Source organism: Alligator sinensis, unplaced genomic scaffold, assembly GCF_000455745.1.
Source record: "Alligator sinensis unplaced genomic scaffold, ASM45574v1 scaffold842_1, whole genome shotgun sequence".
NCBI lineage: Eukaryota > Metazoa > Chordata > Crocodylia > Alligatoridae > Alligator > Alligator sinensis.
Window position 1 is genome coordinate 1,511,447 of NW_005842295.1, and position 27,899 is coordinate 1,539,345.

General features: G+C 41.6%; 1 protein-coding gene across 1 annotated transcript in view; it reads right to left on the reverse strand.

Annotated features, from left to right (window-relative positions):
* Positions 1–27,899, reverse strand: part of USH2A (usherin) — a gene marked incomplete at its 5' end in the record, with an annotated part of 567,922 nt that overhangs the window by 389,877 nt on the left and 150,146 nt on the right. Inside the window, 5 exons of the mRNA XM_025209559.1 lie at positions 4,729–4,859; positions 5,572–5,760; positions 8,679–8,780; positions 8,958–9,084; positions 22,587–22,717. Of these exons, the coding sequence (XP_025065344.1) occupies positions 4,729–4,859; positions 5,572–5,760; positions 8,679–8,780; positions 8,958–9,084; positions 22,587–22,717 (680 nt within the window). The remainder of the gene's footprint in view (positions 1–4,728; positions 4,860–5,571; positions 5,761–8,678; positions 8,781–8,957; positions 9,085–22,586; positions 22,718–27,899) is intronic.

Consider the following 27,899-nt stretch of genomic DNA (forward strand, 5'->3'; position numbering starts at 1 on the left):
CAGAGATATCCATGTCAATATGGTTTGTGAAGAGATGGTCTGTCTTGTAGAATGCCCACCAGTGACTAGGAATAAACAGGATAGCAGTCTGAACTGTTTAGTCCTCCCAAAGTAATAGAACAAATTCGTGGGTATATCAAATATGTGCAATTTCTTTTCTCCTGCTGCTGTGGGTGGCCCTTGGAAGAAAACAGGCAGTTTGATCAGTTTAGATAAAATTATGTTCACTTAGAAATGAATTTCAGATGCGGTCTTTGTACTGCTTCACCTGTATAAAACATTTTATGCGGGCTTCGTCATAATTGCCTGAAGCTCACTCACTTTTCTGCCCAATGTAATGGCCTTGAGTGACATCATCTTCAGAATGAGACAGCATTTAAAGCATTCTGAAAGAATTTCAAAGGGGTGGAGGTGGGGGGTGGGGGTCCTCAGGCAAGAGTTGGTTCTTTGCTGGTGGACAATGGGGCATGAAGACACGTCGTATACACAGTTGTCCTGGTAGATGTCAAGCTGAGATTCCTGCAAGGTAGACCTTAATAGAGATGAAGGAGAAGCTTCCCTGCTTTGAGTGCAACAAGTAGTCAAGAGACTCTCCCTCCACCTGAAGAAGTGTGTTTGTGCCCGAAAGCTTGGAAAGAACAATTTTTCCAGTTATTTACTTAGTCTAATACAAGATATCACATCTACCCAAAGAACCTTGTCTACCTATGCACTTTGACGAACATAGCTACAACCAACAACCCTGTAAGTCAGAGGTTCCCAACCACCGGGTGACAGCCAGGTACCGGGCTGTGAAGGATTGACTGCCAGGTCATGGCATGAGCTCCCTGCTTGAACCCTCATCTGTCCACCCGGGCGAACAGCTTCCACTGCCAGTAGTCATGTGCAGGGGTAAAGCTGGGCGGCAGGGCAGCCCTGGGAGGAAGGCAGCTGGCTCTGTGCACCCCACCCTGCTTTTGTGTGGGTCTGCAGTATAAAAAAAGTTGGGAACCACTGCTATACGTAGTCAAAAAATTTTTATATCAAAGCCTAGATAAATATTGGGTTGCCTGTATTAAGAATTCAATTTAGAGAAAACACTTTAGAAATAAATGTTTTCCTGCTATACATCAGTATTTTAAAAGGATATCATGGTACTCATGTAGTCAACCACCATACTATCAGATGAAGTGACATTCACCCTGAATAGAGTATCTGACCATGGTGTACTAAGATCTGATCCAAGTACGTATAACAGGAGTTGGATCAGAGACTGAATCAATATCTGTGGGTAGACCTGTCATTCAACAACAGTCTTGTCTAATACAGATACCCAAAAAACACAGTCATCTTTATTTTTTTTTCATCTTGTAATCAACCTAGAAATCAGAGGATTCAGTAAGAATTAATATCAATATAGAAAGCAAACAGCTATAATAATCCTGAGCCCTTGCCCTCTCTGGAACAAAAGATTTGGTGTTGACTTTGGTGATGAACAGATCTGTTATAAAGCTTGCCAAAGCAAGAAGATCAGTTCTATGACAGACTTTCAGAGTGATCACTTCTGGGTTGCTGCTAACTTCTGAAAAGTGAAAACTTATTGGAGTTATTCCACTTTGGATACATTGGGCACGTCCCAACAAGTGTGCACATGCAGGGGCACACATTTTTTCTCCTGGTGTCAAAGAAACCCACCATGCTGCTAATTAGCAATGCAGCAAATGGGTATACATGCACTGTGTGTGGTTTGCAGCACCTCAAACAGGTTTGAGGTGCCACAAATCATGCATGCGCACTCATCAGGACACACCCATTATGCCCAGACCACAGTGGCTTCCAGACAAAGTAGAGATAAGCATGCAGTTCCTTGCTTACGTTAAAATGCACTGTATTCCCCAAAGAGGTCAATGTGACCTATGCGGCATACACTAGTGGTAATGGTTTGATTCAAGCTGGCTGACCCAATTCTACTCCCCAGCCATTTGGCATGGAGTGCTCACTCTCAAATTTCTCTCCTTGAAGTTGCATTCCAAAGACAAAGGAAGAGGAATCTCAACACCAGGGAGAAATCCATTGCCAATGAGATAGAGTGGCACATATCCTTTTTAAGAGTTCCCTCTTCGGTACTGAACATGCATTGGGAGAAGATATCGATTTTGCCAAGTCAAAGTCATACAAAGCCTGCATAGAGCCCATAGCACTTTTTCTCCTGCAGCCATATTAATTTTTTTTAAATTTTGGTTTATATTTGTTTTATCTTTTGATTTATCATACATAATAAGCAAGAACTGAGGTAAAATCACAGCTGTTCCACCCATTATGTACTAACTGCAAACATGAGGTGGCATGCAAAGACCCAACAGCCATTGCTGTTAAAAAGCCTCCAACATTATGAGCACGTGACCTCAACACTGATGCCTGCTGAGAGAAGAAACATGAATTTTCACTCACCATCTCATAACCCCTGTTTTATGTTCTTGCCATTTTCACTCTTCCAAGAGAAAAAGGGGAAGAGAATATATGTAGTCATACATCTGCCACACATCATTCTGCAATGAGACTTCAATATTACCTCTTTTTAATGATTGTATTGTTCCACCTGTTAGGGTTTGTTTAGGAAGAAAGATGCAGCTGCTTGTAGTAAATAACATATTATAATAAATGGTAATACACAGTGACAGGGGCTAAATTTAAAAGAAAAAGGGCCAGGTTTGCAAAGTGTGAAGTAATGATTCTAAGAATACCAAAAGAATGAGTCTGCAAAATGGTACCTAAGCAAATTGCTCCAACTTCTCAACTTTTTCACCGATGGAAGCTTATCTTGAATCAGCATCCTGATAAAGGCACAACAGCACAAACACAGCATGCTATGCATTTAATTTCTACTCTCTAAAATCTTTTTTTGTGAAAGTAAATATTCAGAGAAACCTCCTGTCATCCTCATTATGTGCATGAACAGCAAGGACCTGGAAAATGCATTTCACTATGTAACCCTCCATAGCCTTAAGAATATAATGTTATTGAGGTCAGAATGAGGTTAGATGGAAATGTTTGATTGGAGCCAAGAAGGATGCTAAAAAAAGTATTTAATCATACTTTTTGTGTGCATTAATAACCAACTGACTATTTATACCTAACCTGACTAAAACTAAAAATCGAGATTAAAGTGAAAAATTATTTGGTTAGCTTACTTTTTACATTTTGGTTAGCTTGTTTTTGTACCGTTTCCCCTCTGTAGTCAGAAGGTCATTTTTCTCCTCTTTTTAGAAGTCTTCCACACAACCGGGGAAGATTTTTTTTTTAAACAGGAAAATATGGCTGTAACCCATAAAAATGATCAGAACCTTTCATAGTATCCCAAAATTGCTTGTAATTCCAATGTTAAAAATAACTACATTCCAGTTTACTTTTCGGTCAGAAATTAGAAATATCTTAGAATCAATACATAGTGGTTTTGTTACTATTTTCTGGTGTATGACATGAGTTTAAACAATTAAGATGGAAGAAGAAAATTGTTAAATATATATAGAGGAGTTAAAATAACAACTCAGACTAAATATAATAACTGCCTTATAATGATAAACAGAGTAAACATTAAGGACAACAAAATACTATTTTCCTTGATACAAGGAAACATCTCAGTCAAGCACACCTCTATGGCCCCAAACCTTAAATACTTGTCATTATGCATAGCATACTCATGCAAGCTGTACCATTGACCCTGTTATTTTACCCATATATAAGCATTTGCAGGACTGGGTCTTAGTCTGTACAGCTTTTAATGCAGTGAGGCCATGATCCTGAACCCTAGCAAGTACTGCAATAGTAAATATTGGGTTGGTGCAACAGAATAAAATTAGTCTGATTTCTAGCACTGAAATGTAATGCATTTTCAGCATTGTGGCTATTTAAAGCAGGGGTTGGGAGGAAAGCAGACAGATGCAAAGGAACACACAGATTGGGCAAAGCCATCTGTTCTGGATGTAAGTCATGCAAAAGGTAGGACCACAATTAAAGCTGAATGTGAGCAGGGATGGATTATGATCACAGAAGAAATTCTGAAAGATTAACAACATGTTGGCCTGAGAAGTTAATAAAAAATGGATACATAAGGAAAAATATACACAGTAGAATACAGATTTTTCATATCAGGAGGGTTCAGTTTGCCAAATTAAAAAAGAGCTGCTGCAGCTTTTACCTCAAAAGGCACAGCTTTTCTCTGATCAGGTGAAGCACTGATTTCAAAAGCAGAGCCCTTTGACATAAAGTCTTCAGTAAACAGGTGGTACATCTCCATAGTCCTGCACAGGTGTTTGCTGAGGTGGTCTATACACCAGGATACACTGCAAAGCCTCATCTTCGAAGAGGGGTCAAGAACCTGCCCCTGTGAAGAATCAAGGCTCTACTGTATTTGTGTTATGTATGTCAGAATGGTTCAGTACAAAAAGTGTCAGTCATGTTGATGCTTCCCTCATTTAAAAATATATGTATGTAATATACCTTTACTTTCACTTTTTGGTCCTGAAATCATATACTTGGTGGAGTCTTTTGTCCATACATTTTAAAGTGTTGTATTGAACAGGATTTGGAAAAGAGAAAAATAATAATACATTGTTTGAAAAAGTTACACACACAAACACACACATGCACAAGGACCTTTTGATAATGATACTGATTTTAGAAAGAGCATCTCATACAAAATACCAATTGCTGTAACAATTATTTGTAAAAACTGGTGTCTAAACATACAGCAAGGTAATCTGGTCCTTCTGTGTTGTAAACAAACAGAAGTAATCCATTCATTCGGTTTGTTCTAAACTGAAATGAGATCTCGAAATCCAGTCCACCGTGAAAAATATCTGATTGGAGTTCCAGGAACCCTTGAAAGACAAAAAGTAATCATATTTTTTTTCCTTTTAAACAAGAAAAATTAGATACTCAAAAGCAAAGAAAGTTACTAAATGGTACATTCATTTGTGAAATTCAGTTAGAAGCAGCTGAGTTGATGTCCAAGGACAGTGTCACTCAGCCTTGTAAGGCCACTTCTTCAGGTGGACCAAAAACCCAAGAAGGAAGCGAAGTGTGGCATGCTTCACTGCTATGATACAGTTTGATATTTTGTGCTGAATAGCAGAATGTGAGCCTTCCCCCTTTTTCAGGTGCAACTGGCACCTGCAAAATAATCCCCAGAAGTAAAGATATGAGCTGCTAACAATTTCACTTTTCACTGATTACAATTCATTTTCTGGGCACCAATTCCCCTTGTGACAACAGATGTCAATTTTTAGTCCAGCTGAAAATAATTTTGCAGTAACGTAACTAGGGTGGGGTGACCATGGTAGCAGCTCCAGGCACTGACTGGGAGGAGGTGGGGGCAGAGAACAGAGGACAGAAAAATATCAGCTGCCTCTGCAAAATCACTGCTGCTCCCATGCGTCTAGCTGTCCTGGGCACCCAACTGCTTTGTTACACCTCTGTAATTTTATACTTATCAACAGGGTCCTTAAAAAAAGTAGGACAACTGAAATATAAGGGATGTGAAAATTTCTGATTAAGAGTATATTTGATTCCTTATATAATATTGCATTCTACCTTTGCCAAGAAAATGTGCTCCTTCCATGAGGCCAGTGGGGCAGCCTTCCCAAGTCTGATAAACATTGTTTTGCTCTTCAGCATCCTGCCAATTTAAAGGTTCCCAGCTTTCATATGGATTGTGTGTTTTTTTCAAAAATATGTCACTCAGACACCCCACAAAACCTTTCCGGATAATTATCTTGGTTCCTGCAAAAAAAAAAAAAAAATCATTTATTAAACAAGATATGACAAATGAAATAGGGATAGTAATGAATATATAATAAATTATGAAATAGTAAATGTTTTACCTACCCACCCACACCAGTATATTGGTTTCTCAGGGTACATGTACATACAGACAGAATAATGTATATGACAAACAAGTACTATGCTAAATTTGTGTGCAGGTAGGTACCAGTAATAGTATTGCGGCAGCAGCCCACAAATCCCTGGTTTCCATCAGGATAAATTAGTTAATGCTGAACGCCATTGCTGATTAAGGTAGAATACTTTTAGTACCTGAGCTAGCTCATTTAAAGCTATTATGAGGTATGCACCATTTTTGTTTCAGAGGTCTGTTCCCTGAGCAAACCCAGACTCCAGTGCATGGCCCAGGCATTAGGGGCAGGCTAGAAGAATGGAGCAGCAGCTGAGGGTGTCATAGAGTGTAGCGCTTACAAGAGAAGCCTCATGAAATCAGGTCTGTTAAAAAGTTTTACCTTTAAAAATACTAAAGAAGAAAGGGGTGCAGTTACTGAAGGGGAAAAAAATTCTCTCACAGAAGCCAGTGATGGTGAACCTAGCCTAATATCCCACAGTCTGGATTTCATGAGCAGGAGAAGCAAAAACTCTACCCTTGATACATGGAACAGGATAGCTGTCACAAGTAAATTCTCATTTGGTCTCTCAGACATCCAGAAATACATGGTTGCTGGGCTATAACAAACCATGCCAGAATTTAAGGGACTGTATACGATCTTCTTCCCTGTTGAAGTCTACTCAGTAACAAAATCAGTTTTTACAGATGTTCCTCTCCTAAAAACTGCTTATAAGTTTTTATTCTGAATAGCTTGTTTGTACAGTACTCTTAATCTGCACAAGATATTAAGGCAGTCACCTTGGATGACTGAAGCAAGGCTAGGGAAATACGTTTTCTGTTTTCAGTGAACTGAAACAAAAACCCAGAAAGGAGCAGATTTTGTGTATACTAATTTCCTGGATGTGCTTGGGAGGGTTTGTTTTTGTTTCTGATCCTGGCTTATCACAGAAGGACACTTATGGGATAGTCACAGATTCTGCCACGCTTTCCTAGCCCATCCCCTTTCCGCTGCATTACTGATACCCATAAGAAATAAGGTTCCACCCTCTGGAGACACAGGAACCCTTTTGTGCCCTCCAGTTTTCCTGCTGCTCATTAAGCATAAGAGGCACATTAGGCTCAACTGCCAAGAAGCCCTCTGTAGCCATTGATCAGGGAGATGCATTGATTTTCTGTGCTATAATTAAATAAACCCTAAATATAATTCTCAATACGATGACATAAAGAAAGCCCTGGATTCTATCTACTCCGTATAGTTGGTAATTTGCTTCATGGTGCCCTAAGTTCTAAGTCTTTACCTCTCATAATGCTGAAATTAAAGACCTTATAGCTATTGCAAGACTGATATATTCTGTCTCCTGCCCTGGTCAAGTGTGACTACTTGTTACACCTGAGTTTGGCCAGCCCTTTCCTTACCATGCCAACTGGATAAATCATCGTTGTAACCTGGATAAATCATCATAGCTGTACCCTGTTAAGTTGGTGCTGCTTTTCACTCACCATTACTTTAGCTTAATTAAAGTTCTAAGTGATTCAGTTACTGTTTATATATATTTTAAATCCTTAGGAATCCTTATGATGTAAAATATATAATGCACTCATGTATTTTATACATATGAAGATGCCAGTGCATGAACCTGTACATGTATCTGTTACAAGCTATTAGTTATGAATAATGGTATAGGAAGTAATACTTTTTTCTTGTTGCTGGTGAATTTAGCCAAACAGCATTTTCTGTCATTGAAGATGCAAATGTAATGACTTTTGTGTGAGGATTTAGATCATATAAAACAAGCTGAGTGAAGTAATAAATACACTGGAGGGTAGGACTAGGATTCAGAGCCACCTAGACAAATTGGAGGATTGGACCAAAAGAAATCCCATGAAGTTCAATAAGAAGAAGTGCAAAGTCCTGCACTTAGGACAGAACAATTCCATGCACCGGTACAGATTGGGGGCTGACTGGCTGGGCAGCAGCTCTGTAGAAAAGGACTTGGGGGTTACAGTGGACAATAAGATGAATATGAGCCAATAGTGTGCCTTTGTTGCAAAGATGGCTAAGGGCATACTGAGCTGCATTGGTAGAGGTATTTCCAGCAGGTCAAGGGAAGTGATTATTCCCCTCTATTTAGCACTGGTGAGGTCACATCTGGAGTACCGTGTCTAGTTTTGGGCTCCCAACCACAGAAAGGATATGGACAAATTGGAGAGAGTCCAATGGAGGGCTACAAAAATGGTGAGGAGTCTGAGGCACATGACTTATGAGGAGAGGCTGAGGAAACTGAGTTTATTTAGTCCGAAGAAGAGAAGACTATGGGGGGATTTAATAACAACCGTCAACGACTTGAAGCGTGGTTAAACAGAGGATGGAGCTAGACTGTTCTCAGTGGTGAAAGATGACAGAATAAGAAGCAATGATCTCAAGATGCAGGAAGGGAAGTTTAGGGTAGATATTAGAAAAATGTTCTCACTAGAAGGGTTACCCACAGAGGGTGTGGAATCTCCCTTCACACCCTTAGCAGAGGTTTTAAAATCTTGGATAGACAAAACCTTAGCTGGGATGAGATAATTGGGGATGGCCCTGCTTTGAACAAGGGATTGAACTAGATGACCTCCTGAAGTGCCTTCCAACTCTAATTTCCCATGATTCAATGAGTCTATCAGTTATGTCAATTATTATGCATTTAAGTGCTGTCCTTAGGGTCCTAGCAAGCTGTTAGTACAGCCCTCAATGGTGCAAGGACTTAAATCAACTCCACAACAGTGGATTTCAGGGATGTCACATGAATGTCACAAATTTACTCACCTGTATCCTTTCTTAGGATAATGTAATCCTGTGGAAGTCCTCCAACAAAAACCCCTGTGTTTTCCCCAATAATGGTGCTGCCACTGGTAGCTAAGGAAGAACCTAAACAAGATAGTGTATGACTTACTATGCATTTTTCCAGTAAATCCTCAATTTAATAGAGGCACTGAAGTACACATTAAACAAAGGATTCAGAAGATACTATGCAAAGGGAAGCAAACAAGCAATAACCTGAATAGGAATGAAACTACTATAATGTTATGAAAATCAGTTGGTTACCTGAGTACTGCCCATCTACAATGATTTCTCCCAAATCCTGATTTCTTGTAGCAATGATATGGTGCCAGCTGTTATCATTGTATTGTCTTCCACTATCATTAGCTGGAGTAACTGTCACTGCAGATCCCTTTCAAGAAATTATAACAGAAGATACCTTGCTAGAATACTATGTAACAAAAATGTACTCATTTAGGTACTCTTGCAAATTTAATTTCAGAAACATGGCAAATCATCCTGTAATAGATGTAGATATAAATATAGAGATATATATAAAAGATTTGCAAAAGAATCTCTTCAGTCATGGTACAACTATGAATAAGACTTAATACCAGGCACCTTCATCCATTTCTTTTTAATGCCAATTTTAAAATTAGCTTCCTTAAGGACCAAGGAAGGATCCCATGTAGTTACTCCTAGCAGTTAATAAACCTAACCTAAATCTTAGATTTAAACACCCCTCTACAGCTCCACTAACTTCAGTGAGGTTATAGAGACAATTAGTGATGGCTTCATTTCATCCAGAATGTTTTAAGTTCTACTTCTATAATATTTCACGAGGAAGTTATCAAACGATTGTGTAACAGACTGTTTGAAATGAGTTTCAAAACTGGTTTGAGGGCCCTGGTCCTATGTCGCAAACCAACATTACATTTTATATTAACTGGGATCATAGTTTCGCATGTTCTAGCTATATAACATTCTCTACAAATACATTTGTTGGGCAGCCTGGAAGAGGCTTGCTCTGTCATTTTCCTTGTTGCACCTGCTCTTTCAGAATAAGAGAGGATGTCATTCTTCAGGACAGTCAGTCCCATACCTTTCAGGAAGGCCAACAATTTAAAAGGAAAAACTGGAAGATAAAAGTTTGAGACATTATGACTATGTAAGAGGTGCATGCAAAACTACATTTTAATATAATAACTTTTTTCCCAAACTATATTAAAATAATTTGGGAACACAGAAAGCTTTGAATGAAAAGAAGATTGGGACAAATTTAGAAAACTGACTGCCTAATGAGTAGGCAATTTTTTTCTAAAACTGCGAAGTCAGAGACAATTAACTGATCCATGTCACACTAAAAATAAAAGGAATTAAAAGCCACACATACACATTAATGCTGTAGGAATAGTAACTACATTATAGGGGCATTTGCTGAAGACTGATGTCTGACTGGCATTCAAGTCATCCAGTAATCACTCGAAGACACAGTCCAGGAGCTTTAATTACTCCTGATTTGTGGGGAGAAATGCTAGTTTCTCCAGGAACAAAAATCATCCTCAGTACAATTCACCTGCCAGGACAGAATATTCCTGTTTCCCAGGCAAAAAATTAACTGTGAAACATGATACTATGCAAGGGCAATAGCTCTTAATAGAGCAAAATAAGCTTTATAACTTCTTACACTGATTGAGGACAGGTTTCAGTAGCCTAAATTTCCAACATTTCTTCATTTAAAGAAACATTTGTTTTGTCTTAGTAACACTTTCAGGTCTTTTTAAAAGTAGTAACCAGTTCAGCACCATGCAGTGGTAAATAAAAAAACCAGCTCTGTAAGCCTCATTCACACCTCTTTTCTTACCTACTCTGTTTTAGTGACCTTATTATACTGATGACACACTCCTTTTTTTTCTTTAATATAATAAAACTGTTAACACAATCCTGCCAAAAATGACTACTTCAGCTTTGATGCTGCACTAGCCTAAAGGAATAAAGTTCTCTCTGTTCAAACTTTCTCAGAGGATTATTGGCCAGCATACAGAACTGTAGTGTAATACATGTTTTTATAGTTTATTTTTTAATTCAGTGCTGTCATTGTGCATCTTAGTCATGAGACTACACATTATGTATCTATGGTTACAAAAAGCAAATAATTTCCTATGAGCATATACAGGATGTTATCCGACACAAATCCATGTACCCTTCTTAAAGGAACCTGCATCACAGTATGCAGGCATGGTTTGTATACCATGATGATAACACAAATCCACATGCACTTACACGCTAACATCCATTTTTCCATATAGTCCTTTTATTGTCTTCTGTCCTATTTCAACATTTTAATATTTTACAAACACACATTTCATTATCGTAGTTTAATAATTAAAACCAGAACTGGTGTCATGCCCAATTAATGTGCCCTGGTAGCATGCCCATTAGTTTTTCCATTAGTGAATTCAACAATACTAATGGGATTACTAGCATGGGATGCTAATTGGGCGTGACATAAGAAACTGGCTTACTTCTTAGCATACCCTTGCTAATGATGAAATTAATGAGCATTTTATTAAATGCTGTCTCATCAAAGTGTACTTAGTTAGCGTTAAAATTATTACAAACGATGCCGCATTCTAAAGATCAGGTGTCTGAATAAGGGGTTCTTCATATTATGTTTGGCAGCATTCTATAGCATTAATATCCTTATACATCAGAAACTCCTTTGTTTGTAAGTAGTTCAGTCTGGGACAATACAACTGCATTTGCCAACCTTTGCTTAATTTTAGAGTTTGCATTCCACTTAAGGTTTCTATGCTCCATCTTCACCGGAGTGAACTGAAGGGCTCTGTGATCATATCTAAGCATTCCTCTGTAAAACAAGCCACTTCACATTTGGAAAAAAATAGTCAAATATACAGACTACGGCTGGATTAGTTGTGTGAACAATTGCCAAATTTTAATTTCCAACAGTTCCCAATAGCCAAAAAATGTCTGTGTATGCCAGTGTTGTTGAAGTCTTAAACTGATGGGCTAGATCCACAACTGGCACTTAACTCCAAAATTTATATTCTCAAAACTGCACTCAGCTACTGCTTAATCACAAAGGATCCTACATCCCCAGTTGACTACTTTTCCACCAGTGAATTTCTTTTCAGTGCCTAAATTTCTGACACTGGATGTGTGCAGTCACCCAAGCCTTGACAGTGCCGAAGAGGCCAGGTACTTAGCTTGGTCCTGCCATACCTGTCTAAGCTATGGGGCCCAAAGTTACAGGCAGTCTCAGAACATGTTTATCGGATCAGGCTATATACAAAGTACAGGCAGAGGAGGAAGTGACAGTGCCAATTTTAATGAAATAATCTAGTGGCTAGTGTGTGGGAGACACAAGAACATAAGTGATGTCACACTGGATCAAACCACGGGCCCAGCTGGGCCCCAGATGAGCAAAAGACAACAGAGAAAGCCAGTCAACCAAACAAGGACATTATGGAAGAGAGAGAGAGAGCAAAAAGGTGGTGTCGCGGTGGACGTAGTCTTTCTGGACTTTAGGAAGGCCTTTGACACTGTCTCTCACCCCATTCTCATTAAAAAACTGGGCAACTGTGGCATTGATGCCTGCACAGTCAGATGGGTCACAAATTGGTTAGAGGGCTGCACCCAGATAGTGATGGTGGATGGGTCATTTTCGACTTGGAGGGATGTGGGCAGTGGAGTCCCCCAGGGCTCGGACCCGCATTGTTCAACATCTTTATCAGCCACTTGGATGAGGGGGGGAAAAGCACCTTGTTCAAATTCATGGATGACACTAAGATGTGGGGAGAGGTGGGCACGCTAGAAGGGAGGGACAGGCTACAACTAGATCTGGACAGGTTACAGGGATGGGTGGATGAGAATAGAATGGGATTCAATACTGACAAGTACACCTAGGGAGAAAGAACCAGCAGCATACCTATAGGCTGGGGAACTCCCTTCTCATCAGCACAGAGGCAGAAAAGGATCTTGGAGTCATTATTGATTCCAAGATGAACATGGGCCGCCAATGTGAGAACGCGGTCAGTAAGGCTAACTGCACCTTGTCATGCATCCGCAGATGCATCATGAGCAGGTCCAAGGAGGTGATCCTCCCCCTCTATGTGACATTGGTCAGGCCACAGTTGGAGTACTGTATCCAGTTCTGGTCACCGCACTTCAGGAGGGATGTGGACAGCATCGAGAGGGTCCAGAGGAGGACCACTTGCATGGTCAGGGGGCAGCAGGGCAGGCCCCATGAGGAAAGACTACGGGACCTGAACCTGTTCAGCCTCCACAAGAGATGGCTGAGGGGATCTGGTGGCCATCTATAAACTTACCAGGGAGAACCATCAGGGAATGGGAGAGGTCCTGTTCCCCCGCGCACTACCTGGACTAACTAGGAATAACGGCCACAAGTTGATTGAGAGTAGGTTCAGGCTAGACATCAGGAGGCACTACTTCACAGTCATGGTGGCTAGGATCTGGAACCAAGTTCCAAGGGAAGTGGTGCTCGCTCCTACCTTGGGGGTCTTTAAAAGGAGGCTAGATAATCACCTAGCTGGGGTCATTTGATCCCAGCATTCATTCTTGCCCATGGCGGGGGGGTGGACTTATGATCTGCTCAGGTCCCTTCCAACCCTAACAACTGTGGAACTAAGATGGGATTATCTGCACAAAGAAGGAACAACTGGAGAAAGAAGGTCTATGATTACAAGGAAGGTGCAAACGTTTGTGATTCATAAAATAACCATCTGGCTGTCACCAGAGTGGATCCCAAGAAAAGAAGGGTGAGCTGTGTCTGCCAAAAGCAATGAAGACCTGACACTGAAAAGAAACATCATGAGAATGGGGGGGAAAAAATTCCATTGATTTTTTTTTTGTCCTTAATGTCAAGACAAAAGACAATGCCAGATTCCCACTAGAATGGATAAAGGACAACTATATGTGTGGGGAGCCTCAGGTATTTTTGCATGGGTCTCTTTTAGACCCTAGGAAAGGACAGCAAAGATATGACAAATAAACCAAGATTGACAGTTGGTTCATAGGCTATTGCCATGAAGAACACTGTAGATGCTTTTCCACTGGGAAAAGCAATTCTTCCTGGCAGATGGACTCTACCCAGGAGTCTGACAAGGTACTGGTAGTTTTCTGAGATTGTGGTTGACAAGACTGATGAAAGCTTTCTATTAAAAAAATGAGGCCGGAAGAGGAGGGTGCAATATGAAGAGAAATAAAACATCTGGTTATAATACACAGGAAGAGGAAAATAAGTAAATGAGGACTCAGCATGGGGGAAGATATGCCAACCTATAGGAGTATAGACAGTAAAGGAAAGAAATACTGGCATTGAAGAAAGCAGCTGTCAGTCACTCAGATGATACAGTTACTGAAAGAACTGTATCTAATTTGGGTAGGAAATTGGATGAGGTCAGTGAAAAAGAACTGAAATGCTTGCACATTAATGCAAGGAGCCTGATTAACAAAACAGAGGAACTAGAACTACTGAAGCAGGACATGAAACTGGATGTTATAGGAATAACAATGATGACTGGGATACAGGTACTGAAAGGAAGACAAGGAATGACAGAAATAATGGACAAGACAGTGGAGTAGTATCATTAGCATTAGTATGCTAATGATGTGATTGACTAAAGAAATTAAAAGAGATAACACAGTTAGAACTGAACCTGTTTGAGTAAAAAACACACCACACTGAAGAAGGATGGTAGGAGGTTCTACTTGGGTGACATTAGTGTTTTGCTACAGCATAGGATTTAGATATGGATAGGAAATCTCTTCAGTATTAATCAGTGAAATAACTACTACTGATTAACTACTACTGAAAACTAATTTAGAAGATATAGATTAACAAACAATTGTACAAATAATAGTATGGTCCACTTATTCCTGGATATGACAGGCAACAGATATTATTTAACTACATAGTCACAGAACTGTAAGACAAGATGGTTCTTTTATATTTGATTTTGATCATCAGTGGGCATGTCTACATGTGTATTTACTATACAGTAAGTCACTGAGCAGTAAGCAGTTTTTAGGCTGGCATCTACATGTGCAGCCATTAAAGCGGAGTAACGTTGCATGTGGACTGACCTGGGACTAAAGTTAGCCTCAGTTTGGTCCACACATACAGTTTTACTGTGCAGTGAGGTGTCTACGCATGAGTTACTGCACAGTAACTAATCAGGCGCAAATTTGATACCTGCATGATGGAGATATCAAGTTTATACCCAAATAGGCTTAAGTTGCCCCAAATAGTTGTTCCTGCACAGTACAGGTGTGCATGTGTAGGCACACATCTGTTCTTCACAATACAGTTACTGCGCAGTAACCTAAATTACTGTGCAGTAAATGTGCATGTGTAGATGAACCTACTGAAGACATAAAGAAAAATGTTCAAGGAAAATAAGCACAAATGATTAACTTACTTGACTAAATTTACAACAAATTGATACACAATATAAGTTGATAACCAAGTTTTTTTTTAGTTGAAATTTTGAGGAATTCAGGAATTAGTGGGTTGAAGAGGTTGAGGACTAAAATGTGGACAACACTTGCATTATTAAAGTCAAAAGGTACAAGAAGGGTGTAGAATGTGCAGACTAAGCAAGGAGGAGAAAAAATGTTTTGGAAGGGCCGCAGATCTAAATGACCTAAAAAGACCTAAAAAAAGGTTTAGGTGTAATTAAAGAGCCTATAGGAAATATTGAAAGTGGTTTTCTCACTGGAGTGGATCAGCTGGGGAAAAATAAGTGCATCTTAGAGGTCAGGAAGTATAGAGAAAATACAAGAACTACCAAAAATTTGACTGAGTTCTGAAGGGAATTAAACAAAGAGCAAATGGTTCCTTAGCTACTTATGGAGAGAACAAGAGTACTGTGTCCAGTTTTGGGTGCTGCACTTCAAGAGGACATGGACTATCTGGAGAGGGTTCAGAGGAGGGCCACTCACATGATTAGTGGTCTCCGTGAAAAACCCTACAAGGAGAGGTTGAGAGATCTGGATCTCTTCAGCCTATACAAAAGATGGCTGAGGGGTGACCTTGTAGCCACCTATACATTTATCAGGGGAGGACAGCAGGGAATTGGGGATGAGCTGTCTACCGAAGTGCCCCACGGAGTAACTAGGAATAATGGGTGCAAACTAGTGGAGAGTTTAGGTTAGACATTAGGAAGAATTTTTTACAATAAGGGTGGCCAGAGTCTGGAATGGGCTTCCAAGAGAGGTGGTCCTATCACCTAACTTGGAGGTCTTCAAGAAGAGGCTTTGACAATCACCTGGCTGGGGTCATCTGACCTCAGTCCTCTTTCCTGCCAGGGGCAGGGGTTCAGACACAATGATCCATTGTGGTCACTTCTGACTCTACAATCTATGAATCTATGAAACAAGTGATGAGAACTGAGGGAATAGTATACAGTTATCTAGGACTCAGATTAAAGATAAATTAGGTAAAGCTCCAAGATTAATTTTTGCCTTAGTTTTCAGTAAGGATGGTGATGTAAAAAGGCAGGAGGATGATTAATGGGAATGAAGTTATGAAAATGGAAATTGCTACATCAGAGGAAAAACCAAAATTGCAAATATTTTAATATGCTCAAATATCCATCCCAGAATTCTAAAAGAACTGGCACATGAAGCCATAACTCCAGTATTATGAATTTTTAATAAATCCATCAAGCAGGTATGGTACTGTTTGACTGAAGAACAGGAAATATAGACACTTTATTTAAAATAAATGGGGAGAAAATTTACTGGGGAACCACAGACCAATTAGTCTGATTTAAACAGTTTGCAGGGCTTTAGAAGAACATTTGATTTAAAAACAAAAAAACGAAACAAAACAAAACTTAAATCATGAATGACGTGGAGGTAAATGGAAAATAAAATACATCACAGTACATCATAGCTAGATCACACAGACTAACTTGATGTCATTCTTTGCTAAAATAACTAATTTTATGAACAAGGATGTGTGATAGGTCTAAACTGTTTGCACTTTGGGAAAGCAATTGATACTTTGCCACATGGGAAAATAATAGTTACAACAGTGTAAATAAGGATTAGTTTGAGTACTGAAGGGTGGATAAGGAACTGTTTGTATTGAAAAAAGAACTGATAAACTGGGGAGAGGTTATGGTGGAGCTTTTCAAGGGCTAGTTTGCCAATCCTCTTCAATATTTTCATTAATGAACTTGGCACAAGTAGTAAGAATGCACTAATAAAATATGTTGATGACAAAAATGGGAATACACAGAAGGACTGGAATATCATACAGGTAGAAACGTGTGTCCTTGAGGTTTGAAGTAATATAAATCAGATTAAATTCAATTGCCAAGTGGATAATCAACCACTTGGGAGCTACTAGCAAAAATTTCTGCTATAAACCAGAAGTTCATCATTTGGAAATTATGGAAGATGAGAAAGAACTACTTATACCAGGTCAATAACAGGAAAAGTCTGAGTCACTGATGTAATATGGCTGTGGAAAAAGGCAAATGCAATCTTAGGATGCATCAGGTGAAGTATTTTGAGCAGAAATATGGGAGTTGTTTGGGCAACTAATGCTGTTGTACAAGACACTGCTGTGACCTCATCTGGAATAGTGCTTACAGTCTGGTCATTCATGTTCAAGAAAGGTGCAGGGAAGGATAACTAAAATCATTACAAGAATGAAGGGCCCATTACATGAGATGAGACTAAAAGAGCATGGTTTATTTAGCCTGGCAAAATGAAACTATTTAAAGGACACTCTTGGCGCATCTACACATGCATTTGATGTGGCACCAGTTTATTCGTGAGTAAATTACTCATGAGTAAACAGTGCCAGGCAAGCATCTACATGTGCAGGGAAGCAGGAGATTCCCTGCCAATCTACTCCTACTTTCTGGGGCCCTATACCAGAGGAAGTTCCAGGCTCAGGCCACAGCTGCCAGCAGCTGCCAGCCCTCTTTAAAAGCCAGCCCCACTCGTTGCTGTCTGGCCAGCCACTTCCAGGCCAGAAGCAGCAAGTCCAGTGCAGGGACAGCATGTGGCAGTATGCATGTGGCTGCTCTAGCCCCTCCCCCTGGTAGCGGCAACCTGTGCCCCACACTACTGATGGCTGCCGCACTGGTCATGCTGACCTGCTATGCTGTCCACTGCCTGGCCAAAGGCCATCTCACTCCTTCCAGCTCCCCCACATGCAGCGATCATATGCCCACCTGCCATGCACCATCCCTAGGGTGGCTGTTGCAGCACTTGCCACCTCCACCCTGTCCACCTGGCTGGACCCTGCCAGGGACACCAAAGACAGGCTCTGGGAAGCCAGTCAGCACTTCCAGCACCCTCCTGGGCCTCCAGCTCCACTGTCTCTGGGCTTGCCAGGCCCACTTCAACCACTGCCTGGGCCAGACCTGTGCCCTGGTGAAGTGTGTCTTCAGCTGCCTCAAGGGACACTGGAACACCCTCACCAGTTTGCCAAGGACAACCTCCCCCAGGTCATCATCACAGCCTATGTGCTGCATAACATCTGCGAGTCCTGGGAGGAGCTCTTCCACCAGGCCTGGGTGGGGAAGGTGTGATGGACAGAGGATGCCTGAGAGCAGGAGCACCACCTGCAGCGGCAGCAGCACATCCTTTCTTCCCCCCAACTCACCAAGGCCCTAGAAGAGCTGAGCACCCGCCAGTGGGGTCTAGGGCACCAGGTGCAAGAAGTACTGGCTGACCATCTCCTCCAGCATTCTCCACTGTAGCCCACTGGCACCACTGCCCACGGGTCCCCCACCCCCAGTACCATGCTCACTGCAGACACATTTCACAAGAACAAGTTTTTATTCCCCTCACAGACTCAAACAGGTTATATTCCCGTCACAGAACCAAACAGACTCCCCATCCCCACTCTCTTCCCAAAAACAGGGACCCCCACACAACCAGAGCCCATCTACCACCCACCCAAGCCACCAACAATAAAACACCTTCTTCCCCATGAAAACTTTGTTCAGTGTCCTTTGTGTGCCTTCCCAGGATGGGGGGCCATAGGGTGGGGGTGCCTAGAGGGCAGAGCCTGGGAACAGGCAACCAGCATTCCAGCCTCTGCCCACTGCCCCATGAGTGCAAACAGCATGATGAATGTGGTGGGTGGGGGGCGTGATGGCAGCTGGTGCTCCCATGGCACAGGTAGCTCCCCCTCCAGCAGCTGGTGTCCACAGCCAGCAGGGCTGACATGTGGTCCTGTCCCCACTGCAGGCAGTTCTGGCTCTGTGTCCACATGGATGCATGGTGAGTGGTGGGGGAGGGCTGGGCAGCACTAGACCCAGGCCTGGGGCCAAGCCAGGGGCTCCTGGCTGCTGGAAGCAGCACAGAACCTCATCCCAGGCCCAGGCAGGGGCCTGCTGCTGGGTGGCAGGTAGCTACTGGGGGCAGACATGGCTAGGGTCGGGGGTTGGGCAGCAGGTGGCACAAAGGCAGCAAGCCAGGTGGCTGGGCAGCAGGCCAGGCAGTGCCAGACAGCAGCACCAGGGTACAAGCAGGCTAGGGCAGCTGCCCTGCAGGCTGCCCAGGGGTACACCGGGGCCTGGACTGGCTTTAGATTCTCTGCTGGTTTGCCCCAGGGCTCTGAATGCCTGCAGGCTTTTAACGCCTGAGACAGAGGCTGCAATAGAGGCAGCCCAGCCCTGGGGCAGGAGATACTCCCAGCCCAGAGCCCTTGGACTAGCCTCAGGCTGGCCCTCTAGTGGCAGGGTTGACCTAGGAGCAAACTTGCTACTGGATTGCATCTTCACATGCATAACTGCGCAGTAACTAATCACACATAAATTTGCTACTTGCATTTGCGTTTTTACTGCGCAGTAAGTGTACACATGTGTAGGCACATGTGCTTACTGTACAGTAAACTACAGTACTGTGCAGTTAAGCATCTTGTATAAACACACATTCTAGCCACAATAACAAATGAGTGTATACTGGTCATGAATTAATTTCAGTTGGAAGTTGGAAAACAATTTTTAACTATCAAAGGAGTACAGTTCCAAAACAGCTTTCCAACAGGAGTTAAGAGTTAAATTTACCAAGATGTATCTTATTATAAAGTAGAGATTATAAGATGCTTTCACCATAACAGCAGGAAACCAGATGATGATCTAGGGGGACCATCCCATTCATATGTTCCCATTGTTAAAACAGTCATCTTGGGTAGGAGAGGATTTCAGTCCCTACTCCGATAAACACTTAAGTGAAGCAAAGAGAAATTGAGAGAATACCTGATAGCCTAATATTTACGCATTATTTTGGGGAGCAGAAGATGTGGGATCAAGTTGTAGATGGGAACCAGAAGATGTGGGAGCATGTGCTCCAAGGCTATTGGATAAAAGGGCAATATCACCACAAGAGAAAGTCAGGTAAATCAGCCTTATATTCCAGAAAAATATTTATCACTGTGAATTCTATGTACCTATCTGTCCTCGAGTCCCTGAGAAAATCAAGACTTAAGCTATAAGCCTCTCCTTGGCATTTCTTAATGACTAGCTTAGCTAGCTCCCCACAGATTCTTATTCAGTAAGGCCATTGACAGATGTTCACTTAAAGGCATGATGGGATCTGATCTGCAATTCCAACAGTCATACCTCCTGCCATGCCACACCTCTCCCCGCACTAGCAAGTAGCAAGTCAGGTGCCTGGTATATCCCACATCAGTGTCTTGATGCACTCCACAGTGTTCCCAAGGCTGGGAGCACCAATCAGCTCATCAGTTCAAATTACATGTTCAAGTTAAGGCATGTTGGGACCCAGCCACAAAGTTATTACTCCTATTTTGTGAAATAAATTTGTGGCTCATTCCCCGTTTCGTTGCACCATTGACTGCATGAATGTGTGTCTGGATTACTACCTCAGATGTGAATAATTGGTTAATCACCTCTTAAGTATAATGTTTGCCAGGGGCCTAAGAATCCTAGCCCAAGTTTGGGCTGTGGATTTTATTAGATGGCAAGACAAGGCACCTAGAAGTTAGGCATTTCAACTCTGAATGTTGTAGCAACAGGTCACAATATCTGAATTTATACAATAGTCAACACAATAAAAACCCAACAGCACTTTACCAACAGAGGCAGTGCATTAGTTCGACTTAGCTCTGCAGCTTCTGTATAAACCACACGCTTCAACAGAGCTTTTTGAGTGCCTTTATCTAAAGCTGAATCAATCAGCTAATAGATAAAAGCTCCAAAAAAAGACCTTCTACAGCACCGAATCTATACAGACATTGGGCAAGCCTGATCAAACTAATGTGATGCCTCTTCTGGGAGGGCGCTGGGCTCAGAGCAGCGGTGCATGAAGTTTAACCTAAAGCACTGTGGGGGTTTTTGGGGGTGGTTGGGGTGGGGGATTACATCTGTAAGCAGACAGTATGGGTCAAATCCTAACTGAAACCTTTGGGTACTACTGTAAAGAAAATCTATGGAAGTCACAGTAAGATTAGCCTGAAAGCCTACTGAATCCAAGGTAACATTTCCATTGGCTTCAGTGATCTTTGGATCTGACCCAGGGATGAAATCCTGGCAAAACTTCTATTTACTTCAAAAAGACAGCCTTTTGTTCCCAGTTCTTTTAAAAAGTGAAATAATGCAGTCACTTAGCTCATGTATTACATCTTTTTTCAATTAACAGTGATTTGTTTGCATGAAACCATTGTCACATAGGCATCATACAAAACTACAGCTACTTTAAAAATAAAAATGTATTAAAAGATGCACACAAATGTAAACGTTTTCTGGATTCCTGGAACCAATTTCAATTTTATTTCTAACAAAATACTGGGAGAATATTTCTCCACTTTGGCATTAGCAGTGAATCTTGTGTGTGTGTGTGTGTGTGTGTGTGTGTGTGTGTGTGTGTGTGTGTGTGTTCATCTGCAGCAGTGGTTCTTAACCTGTTTAGACTTGAGGCACCCCTGGTTTGATTTGAGGTATCCCTGTAAAATGCTAGCTTTTAGTTTTCACTCATTTTCTGACTACGGAAAAATAGAGCAGTTTTTCTATTGTAAAAAACTCAAAAAGATCACAACAGGTCAAAATGTTTTTGACATGATGGATTCCAATTTCAAATCTCTTGGTTTATCTTATGAATCATGTTTGTACACCTAAGAATGCTAACACTGCAAGGCACCCACATCACTCTTGAAAGGATCTCAAGGTACCACAGGCTGCCATTACAGCCTGGTTGAGAATCATTAGTCTACAGTTTGTCTCATCACTAATTCACTCCAAATTCCCATAATAGTATTTGAGAGTTCTGTATATAAAGGAATGGAAGAACTGCCCAATAAAAGTTCGATCTTTCCCCGGCTTAGCAGCCTGACCGTATTTTAAAACTTTGGAAGTCATTTGAAATATATCATTCTTAATTTTTACCTTAGTCATAATATCAGCTTCAATTTTTTAACATTAAGTTAGTGGCTATTTTTGCTGCTTCAGTGAGGAAATACTCATTGATTCCACTGAGGAAAGGATTAAGACTTGAAAATAAATAATGAAAATTAGTTTAGTAGAAGAGTATATGACCTTTATTAATGGAAAAGGTAGATTTCTTCACACTTTTTTAAGTCTATAAACTAAGTAGTATAAGCAAGAATAAAACTTATAAGACACAGCATTTCTATCTCAAAGATGTTTACACTTGCAAACACATAACTGACAGTGTTAGAAAAGGTTTCACAGTTTCAATATTTCTTTTCTAAAGCTCTCCAATTACTTAGGCCTTTGAAGAACCCATTCATCTGAATCAATACCAAAAAAAAGGGGAGGGGTGAAAGAACCATGAGCTTATACCATTAAATGTACAAAATACCTTGAGTGCCGTACAAAGTATCTGTATCTGCTATTTCATATTTGATCTTGGTATTTACTATACCTGTGGATCAAAAAGAAAATAAGGACGTCCATCCCGCAACTGAAGTGCAATGTATTCCTCTTGATTCCCAGGTGATGCAGAGAAAAGAATCAGGCCATCAGCTTCCTTGGTTCTAAAGCTCACTTTAATACCTAATTGGAGAAGTAGGCATATATGTAATACTGATTATAGATTCTTGAAGATAATGCAGTCTAATTGGAAACTGAAAGGTATGCTCAACAAGAAAACACAGCAGATCAAAGTCCTAGTATGGAATCCGGATAACTGAAAGCACATTGCAGTCATTAGGGGCTAGATCCCACTACTTTTTCCAGTTTGTGTAGAAGCTTACTTCATGAAAATCTCCTCTGAAAATCAATGGCACAACCTGTACAGTAAAGGATTACTCATGCAGAACGCACTTGCAAAGTCTGACTTTATATAGCTAAGGGATCTCTTTCTTAAGGAAACGTAATTGAAAAATGTGACAGTCTCTTGTAAGCGGACAAGAACAGGATAGAACCCAAAATAGAGGAGGTCTAAAACTAGTTGTACAACTGACTCAATGGGCACATCTACATGTGTTATTAATTTGATGTACACTTACTATGCAATAAAAATACTGCACAGTAAGCCTACTCAGGAGCATGTCTACATGTGCTTCTTCTTAGGAACAGATTTTCTCCCAATGGGAGCAGCCTGGTACAGGGACCAGGCTAGCCTGGGGACTGGCAAGAGACATGGGGTGGTCCCAGTGGGCACAGGGCAAGGAGAAATCTGCTGGCTGCAGTGGCAGCTGTCTCCTGGCCCTATGCACATTGGGATGGGACCTGATGTACATGGGGCTAGAAGAGAGCTGCCATTGCAGCAAGCAGAATGCTCCTGACCCTTTGCTCATCCAGTTGTAAGCCCCCTGCTGGACAAGACTTCCCTGCCTGGCAGGGGGTTGCTGGGAGCTGTCTGGGGTGTGGGACAGCTGGGGGTGAGCCTCCTGCTGGTGGGGTGGGGCCACAGGACTCACCTTCACCTGCCCTTCTTGGCATAGAGCCAGCTGCTCTGGGAGCAAGTGGGGACTAAGAATCCAGCCCTTGCCTATCCCCTGGAGCAGCTCCATGCCACACTGAGCTGGCTGCTCCATGTAGCAGGCAGGGGCTGGGAATCCAACCCTCACCTGTCCCTCAGAGCAGCCAGCTCCATGGGTTCCAGGACTCCTGTGAGCAGCCTCCTTGGAGCCAGGACAGGAGACAGAGAGCTCCTTAGTCCTGGAGCTAATCAGCTCCCAGCTCCTGGGGCAAACCAAGGAGCTAAGCAGAACCAGGACCAGGGAAAGAAAGCTCTCTATCCCCTGTGGCCCCCTGCTTTCTAGGGCAGCCAGGAGCAAATTTGTTCCTGGCCAGAGTCTACATGAGTGTTACTGTCCAGTATCTACTGCACAGTTAGTCTACTATTTGTATTTACAGGTAGTTGCTAACTTCGTGGTAGACTAATTTACTGTACAGTAAATGTGAGCATGTGTAGACAGTGATGCTTTGATGTGCTGTAGACTAAGATACTGTGCAGGAAAGCATCTCATGTAGACACACCCAGTGTGTGGCTTTCAACTTTAGCCTTAATGTTATTCCCATTTTCAGATAAGAATGATATTTAGCAACTAAATGGTTCCTAAAAGATGTATAATTCTATTTAGGGTTTTAAAAAGTGTATGGAAGAAGAACTTGCATTTCCTAAAGTTTTAACAAATTTTGAAAATACTTTTAGAGATAATTTAAAGAACCAAGAACTTTATTTTAAACATAAGGACATAGATTACTCTCCTCATCCTTCGTCTCAGTTTCTGCAAATAAAATATCATAAACATATTGCATAAGAATAAAATGTATTTTATTTTATGAACTTTTAATTCCAAATGAAGTATCAAGGCAATGAGCTACTTCAGTGGCTTGATACATACTGGAATACATATATGGAAAGGCAGCTGGCACCTAAGAAGCCACCAAAGTTTACCCATTAACATTAAATGGTTATTACAATGTTGCAATACCATTCTTCTCAACTTGTGAGATATATGGAACAAAGACCAAATTTACGGGCACAAGAAAAACTATGAAGTGCAAGAAGCTTAAGGGATGCAATATTTATTTCTTAAGCACTAAGAATGTTTCTTAGAATTTTCAGTTGTGTTTGTATAAATGTACAATAAGAAATCCATACTGCCTAAGAGAGTGTCCCTGGGCCTCAAATGAGCCATACCAAAGGCAACTCACCCAAGTTAGTCCTATTCTCACAGAAAACAACTCAAACATGACCTAGCCCTCATTCCTCACCAGAGGCCTCACAGAGCCCAGGTTAGAGCCCTGGTTGTGTGACAAAGAAGGAGTTCTAATTCTTCCTAATCAGAGATGGATATCCTACAGGGCCACATGAAGCCAGCCAGAAGATGGAAGGGTAGTGGGCAGTGTTATGACTAGACCTATGTGGTCAGAGTAATTTCTCCCTCCTAAGCCTTATGTTTCTTCATGTTATTTACCAACTAAACACAGACATACTTGTTTGTATGACTTTAGTGCCACCACCACCACCATACAGGGCCCAACTACTCCAAATTTTCAACTAGGATTACTGGGAGTAACAACAACTGAATCTGTGTAAGCACCCTTTGGGAAGGTCCACCTAAAATTGGTACCAAGGGTTTTGTTTACTTTTCCCAAAACACCAACAGTGCTCACTGAGAAATTAGACTGAGTGCCAATACCTTGGGACACCATTTAGGGTACAGAAAACTGGAACAGTGAGACTAGATCCTAATGTAAATCCTAGCATAGGATTCAAGCTGAATCTGGTCATACTGGAATATTACTTGTGGACCTTGCACAGCATAAAGAGGATTGATCAGATATTTAAGTAAGCTGTATGAATCTCCTACGAGACCAGAAGACCTTGTTTTTTTAGCATTAGCATAAATATCCATATTCTTGGCTCTTTCACAATGCCTGGTACGACTGAAGTACAACCTATATCTTTCTTAGATTAATAAAGTTGTGGGTTGCCCATCTTCTCTGTGTGCTTCTTCTTTATTAAGCTAAGTGGTTTATTTACAATCTTTGATTTAATTTGCAAATTCTTATTTCTCTCTCGCCCTTTTTTCAGCTTTCTTTCTATCATTATTACAATGCCAACATCTGATCAGCACTGTGAAAAACCAGTGCATATGCAGGCAAAAAAATTCCCGCCAAAGCATGGCTTCCCTTCTTTAGTTTTTTTTTATGGAAAAAATTATCTGGGACCAGACCAACCTTCCATTGCTCACTTTATCTAGAATTCCTCTGAATGGCCAGGTACAGACATTACACTCTTACTGGTATAAGTGATTGGAAACCAGTCTAAACCCGTAATAGAACAGAAGTTCAGCACACATGAAGTAGTTTAAAATGGCGGAATCTGGTCTAAGATTTCCCGGCCTCCCCTCTCCTCCCCCCCCCCCCCCCCAACTTTGGCTACTATGTTATAGTGTGGCAGTTCTTTTAAGGAGAATTAGACCTAGTCACACCTGTGGCTGATCAACCAGGTGATGATAAAAGCCTGCTGGGTGTTTACTTGGGCAGAGCTGTAAAGAGGTTCTTTAGCTGGGAGTTTCTGGGGGGCATAGGGGAAGTAGGGTAGGATTTTTGGGGGGCAAGTGGCTTGTCAAGGGGAAATCTGTGGAGAGTAGATAGATTGTGAAGGAAGTCCCAAGTTAGGAAGAAAGGATGGCTGATGGGCTGTCCTAGTTCAATGGGAATAATTAAATCAGAGCCTTGAGAAAGGAGCTGAACTGGATTTTGGGTGCATTTTTGCTGTCTTTGTGATGGAAGAGACATGCTAGCACTCTACGCTCATTAAAGGGTCTGTCTGGATACTAAGACTGTCTGCTGCTTTAATTATGTACCTATGGATACTTCCAGTGAGGGATGATATTCCACAGGTGGCATGTTCTTTGGAGTGCTTCTCTCTTTTGCGGGGGGGAGGTGGAGGACTGTTCTTATCAGCACTCTAGTTCAGCCAGCTTTTTGTGTGTGTAAAATGGCTATTTTCAAATAAGCTCTTGAATAGCTGAGAGATGCTGCTGCTGTGTTTGTGAAGGTTATGTAGAACTGGTGTCATTTGTCTATTTGTGGCTGCTTAATCTGTATTGTTCTGCAGTGTTCCCTACTAGCTTTCCTTGCATGTCAACAGGGGAGGACAGAACTTGAATATTTTCTCTAGAACAGGGTGAGGGCTTGAGTACAGGACTAAGTGCCTGTCATGCCTCTCTAGCTACAGTTTGGTGGGAAAGAGGAACAAGCTTCATCCTTGAAGGGAAGATGACAATCCCTGTAATCAGAATCTTATACATTGTTGGTCTGCAAGCCAGGAAGGTCTGGATCACACTTGTAGAGCTGTCTCAATTTTTTTCCCCTGCATTCCTTATAGGATAACCTATAGTTGGGAAGTGGGATGAATCTGGAGAAATACAGTATTGCCAGGCTGTGCTTGGTGTAGTTCTCTCTCTTCCAATAGTTTGTCTTGAATGCAAAGTCTCTTCTGTATCTGTACATGAAACAACATTCTTTAGCTCTAGGACTCTGTACTACAAAAACCTATCAACGGATGCAGGAGTTGGGGTTTACATCATTTACTTAGACTTCAGGAAGGCCTTTGATACGGTATCCCACCCCATATTGGTGAACAAGTTAAGAGGCTGTGACTTGGATGACTACACGGTCCAGTGAGTGGTGAATTGGCTAAAGGGTCGTACCCAGAGGGTCGTAGTGGATGGGTCGGTATTGACCTGGAAGGGAGTGGGCAGTGGGGTCCCGCAGGGCTCGGTCCTTGGACCCATATTCTTCAATGTCTTCATCAGCGACTTGGACGAGGGAGTGAAGTGTACTCTGTCCAAGTTTGCGGATGAGACAAAACTGTGGGGAGAAGTGGACACGCCGGAGGGCAGGGAACAACTATAAGCAGACCTGGACAGGTTGGACATATGGGCGGAAAACAACAGAATGCAATTCAACAAGGAGAAATACAAAGTGCTGCACCTAGGGAGGAAAAATGTCCAGCATACCTACTGCCTAGGGAATGACCTGCTTGGAGGCACGGAAGAGGAAAGGGATCTTGGAGTCCTAGTAGACTCCAAGATGAACATGAGTCAGCAGTGTGATGAAGCCATCAGAAAAGCTAATGGCACTTTATCGTGCATCAGCAGATGCATGACGAGCAGAACCAAGGAGGTGATATTTCCCCTCTATCGGGCGCTGGTCAGACTGCAGTTGGAATACTGCGTGCAGTTTTGGGCGCCGCACTTCAAGAAGGATG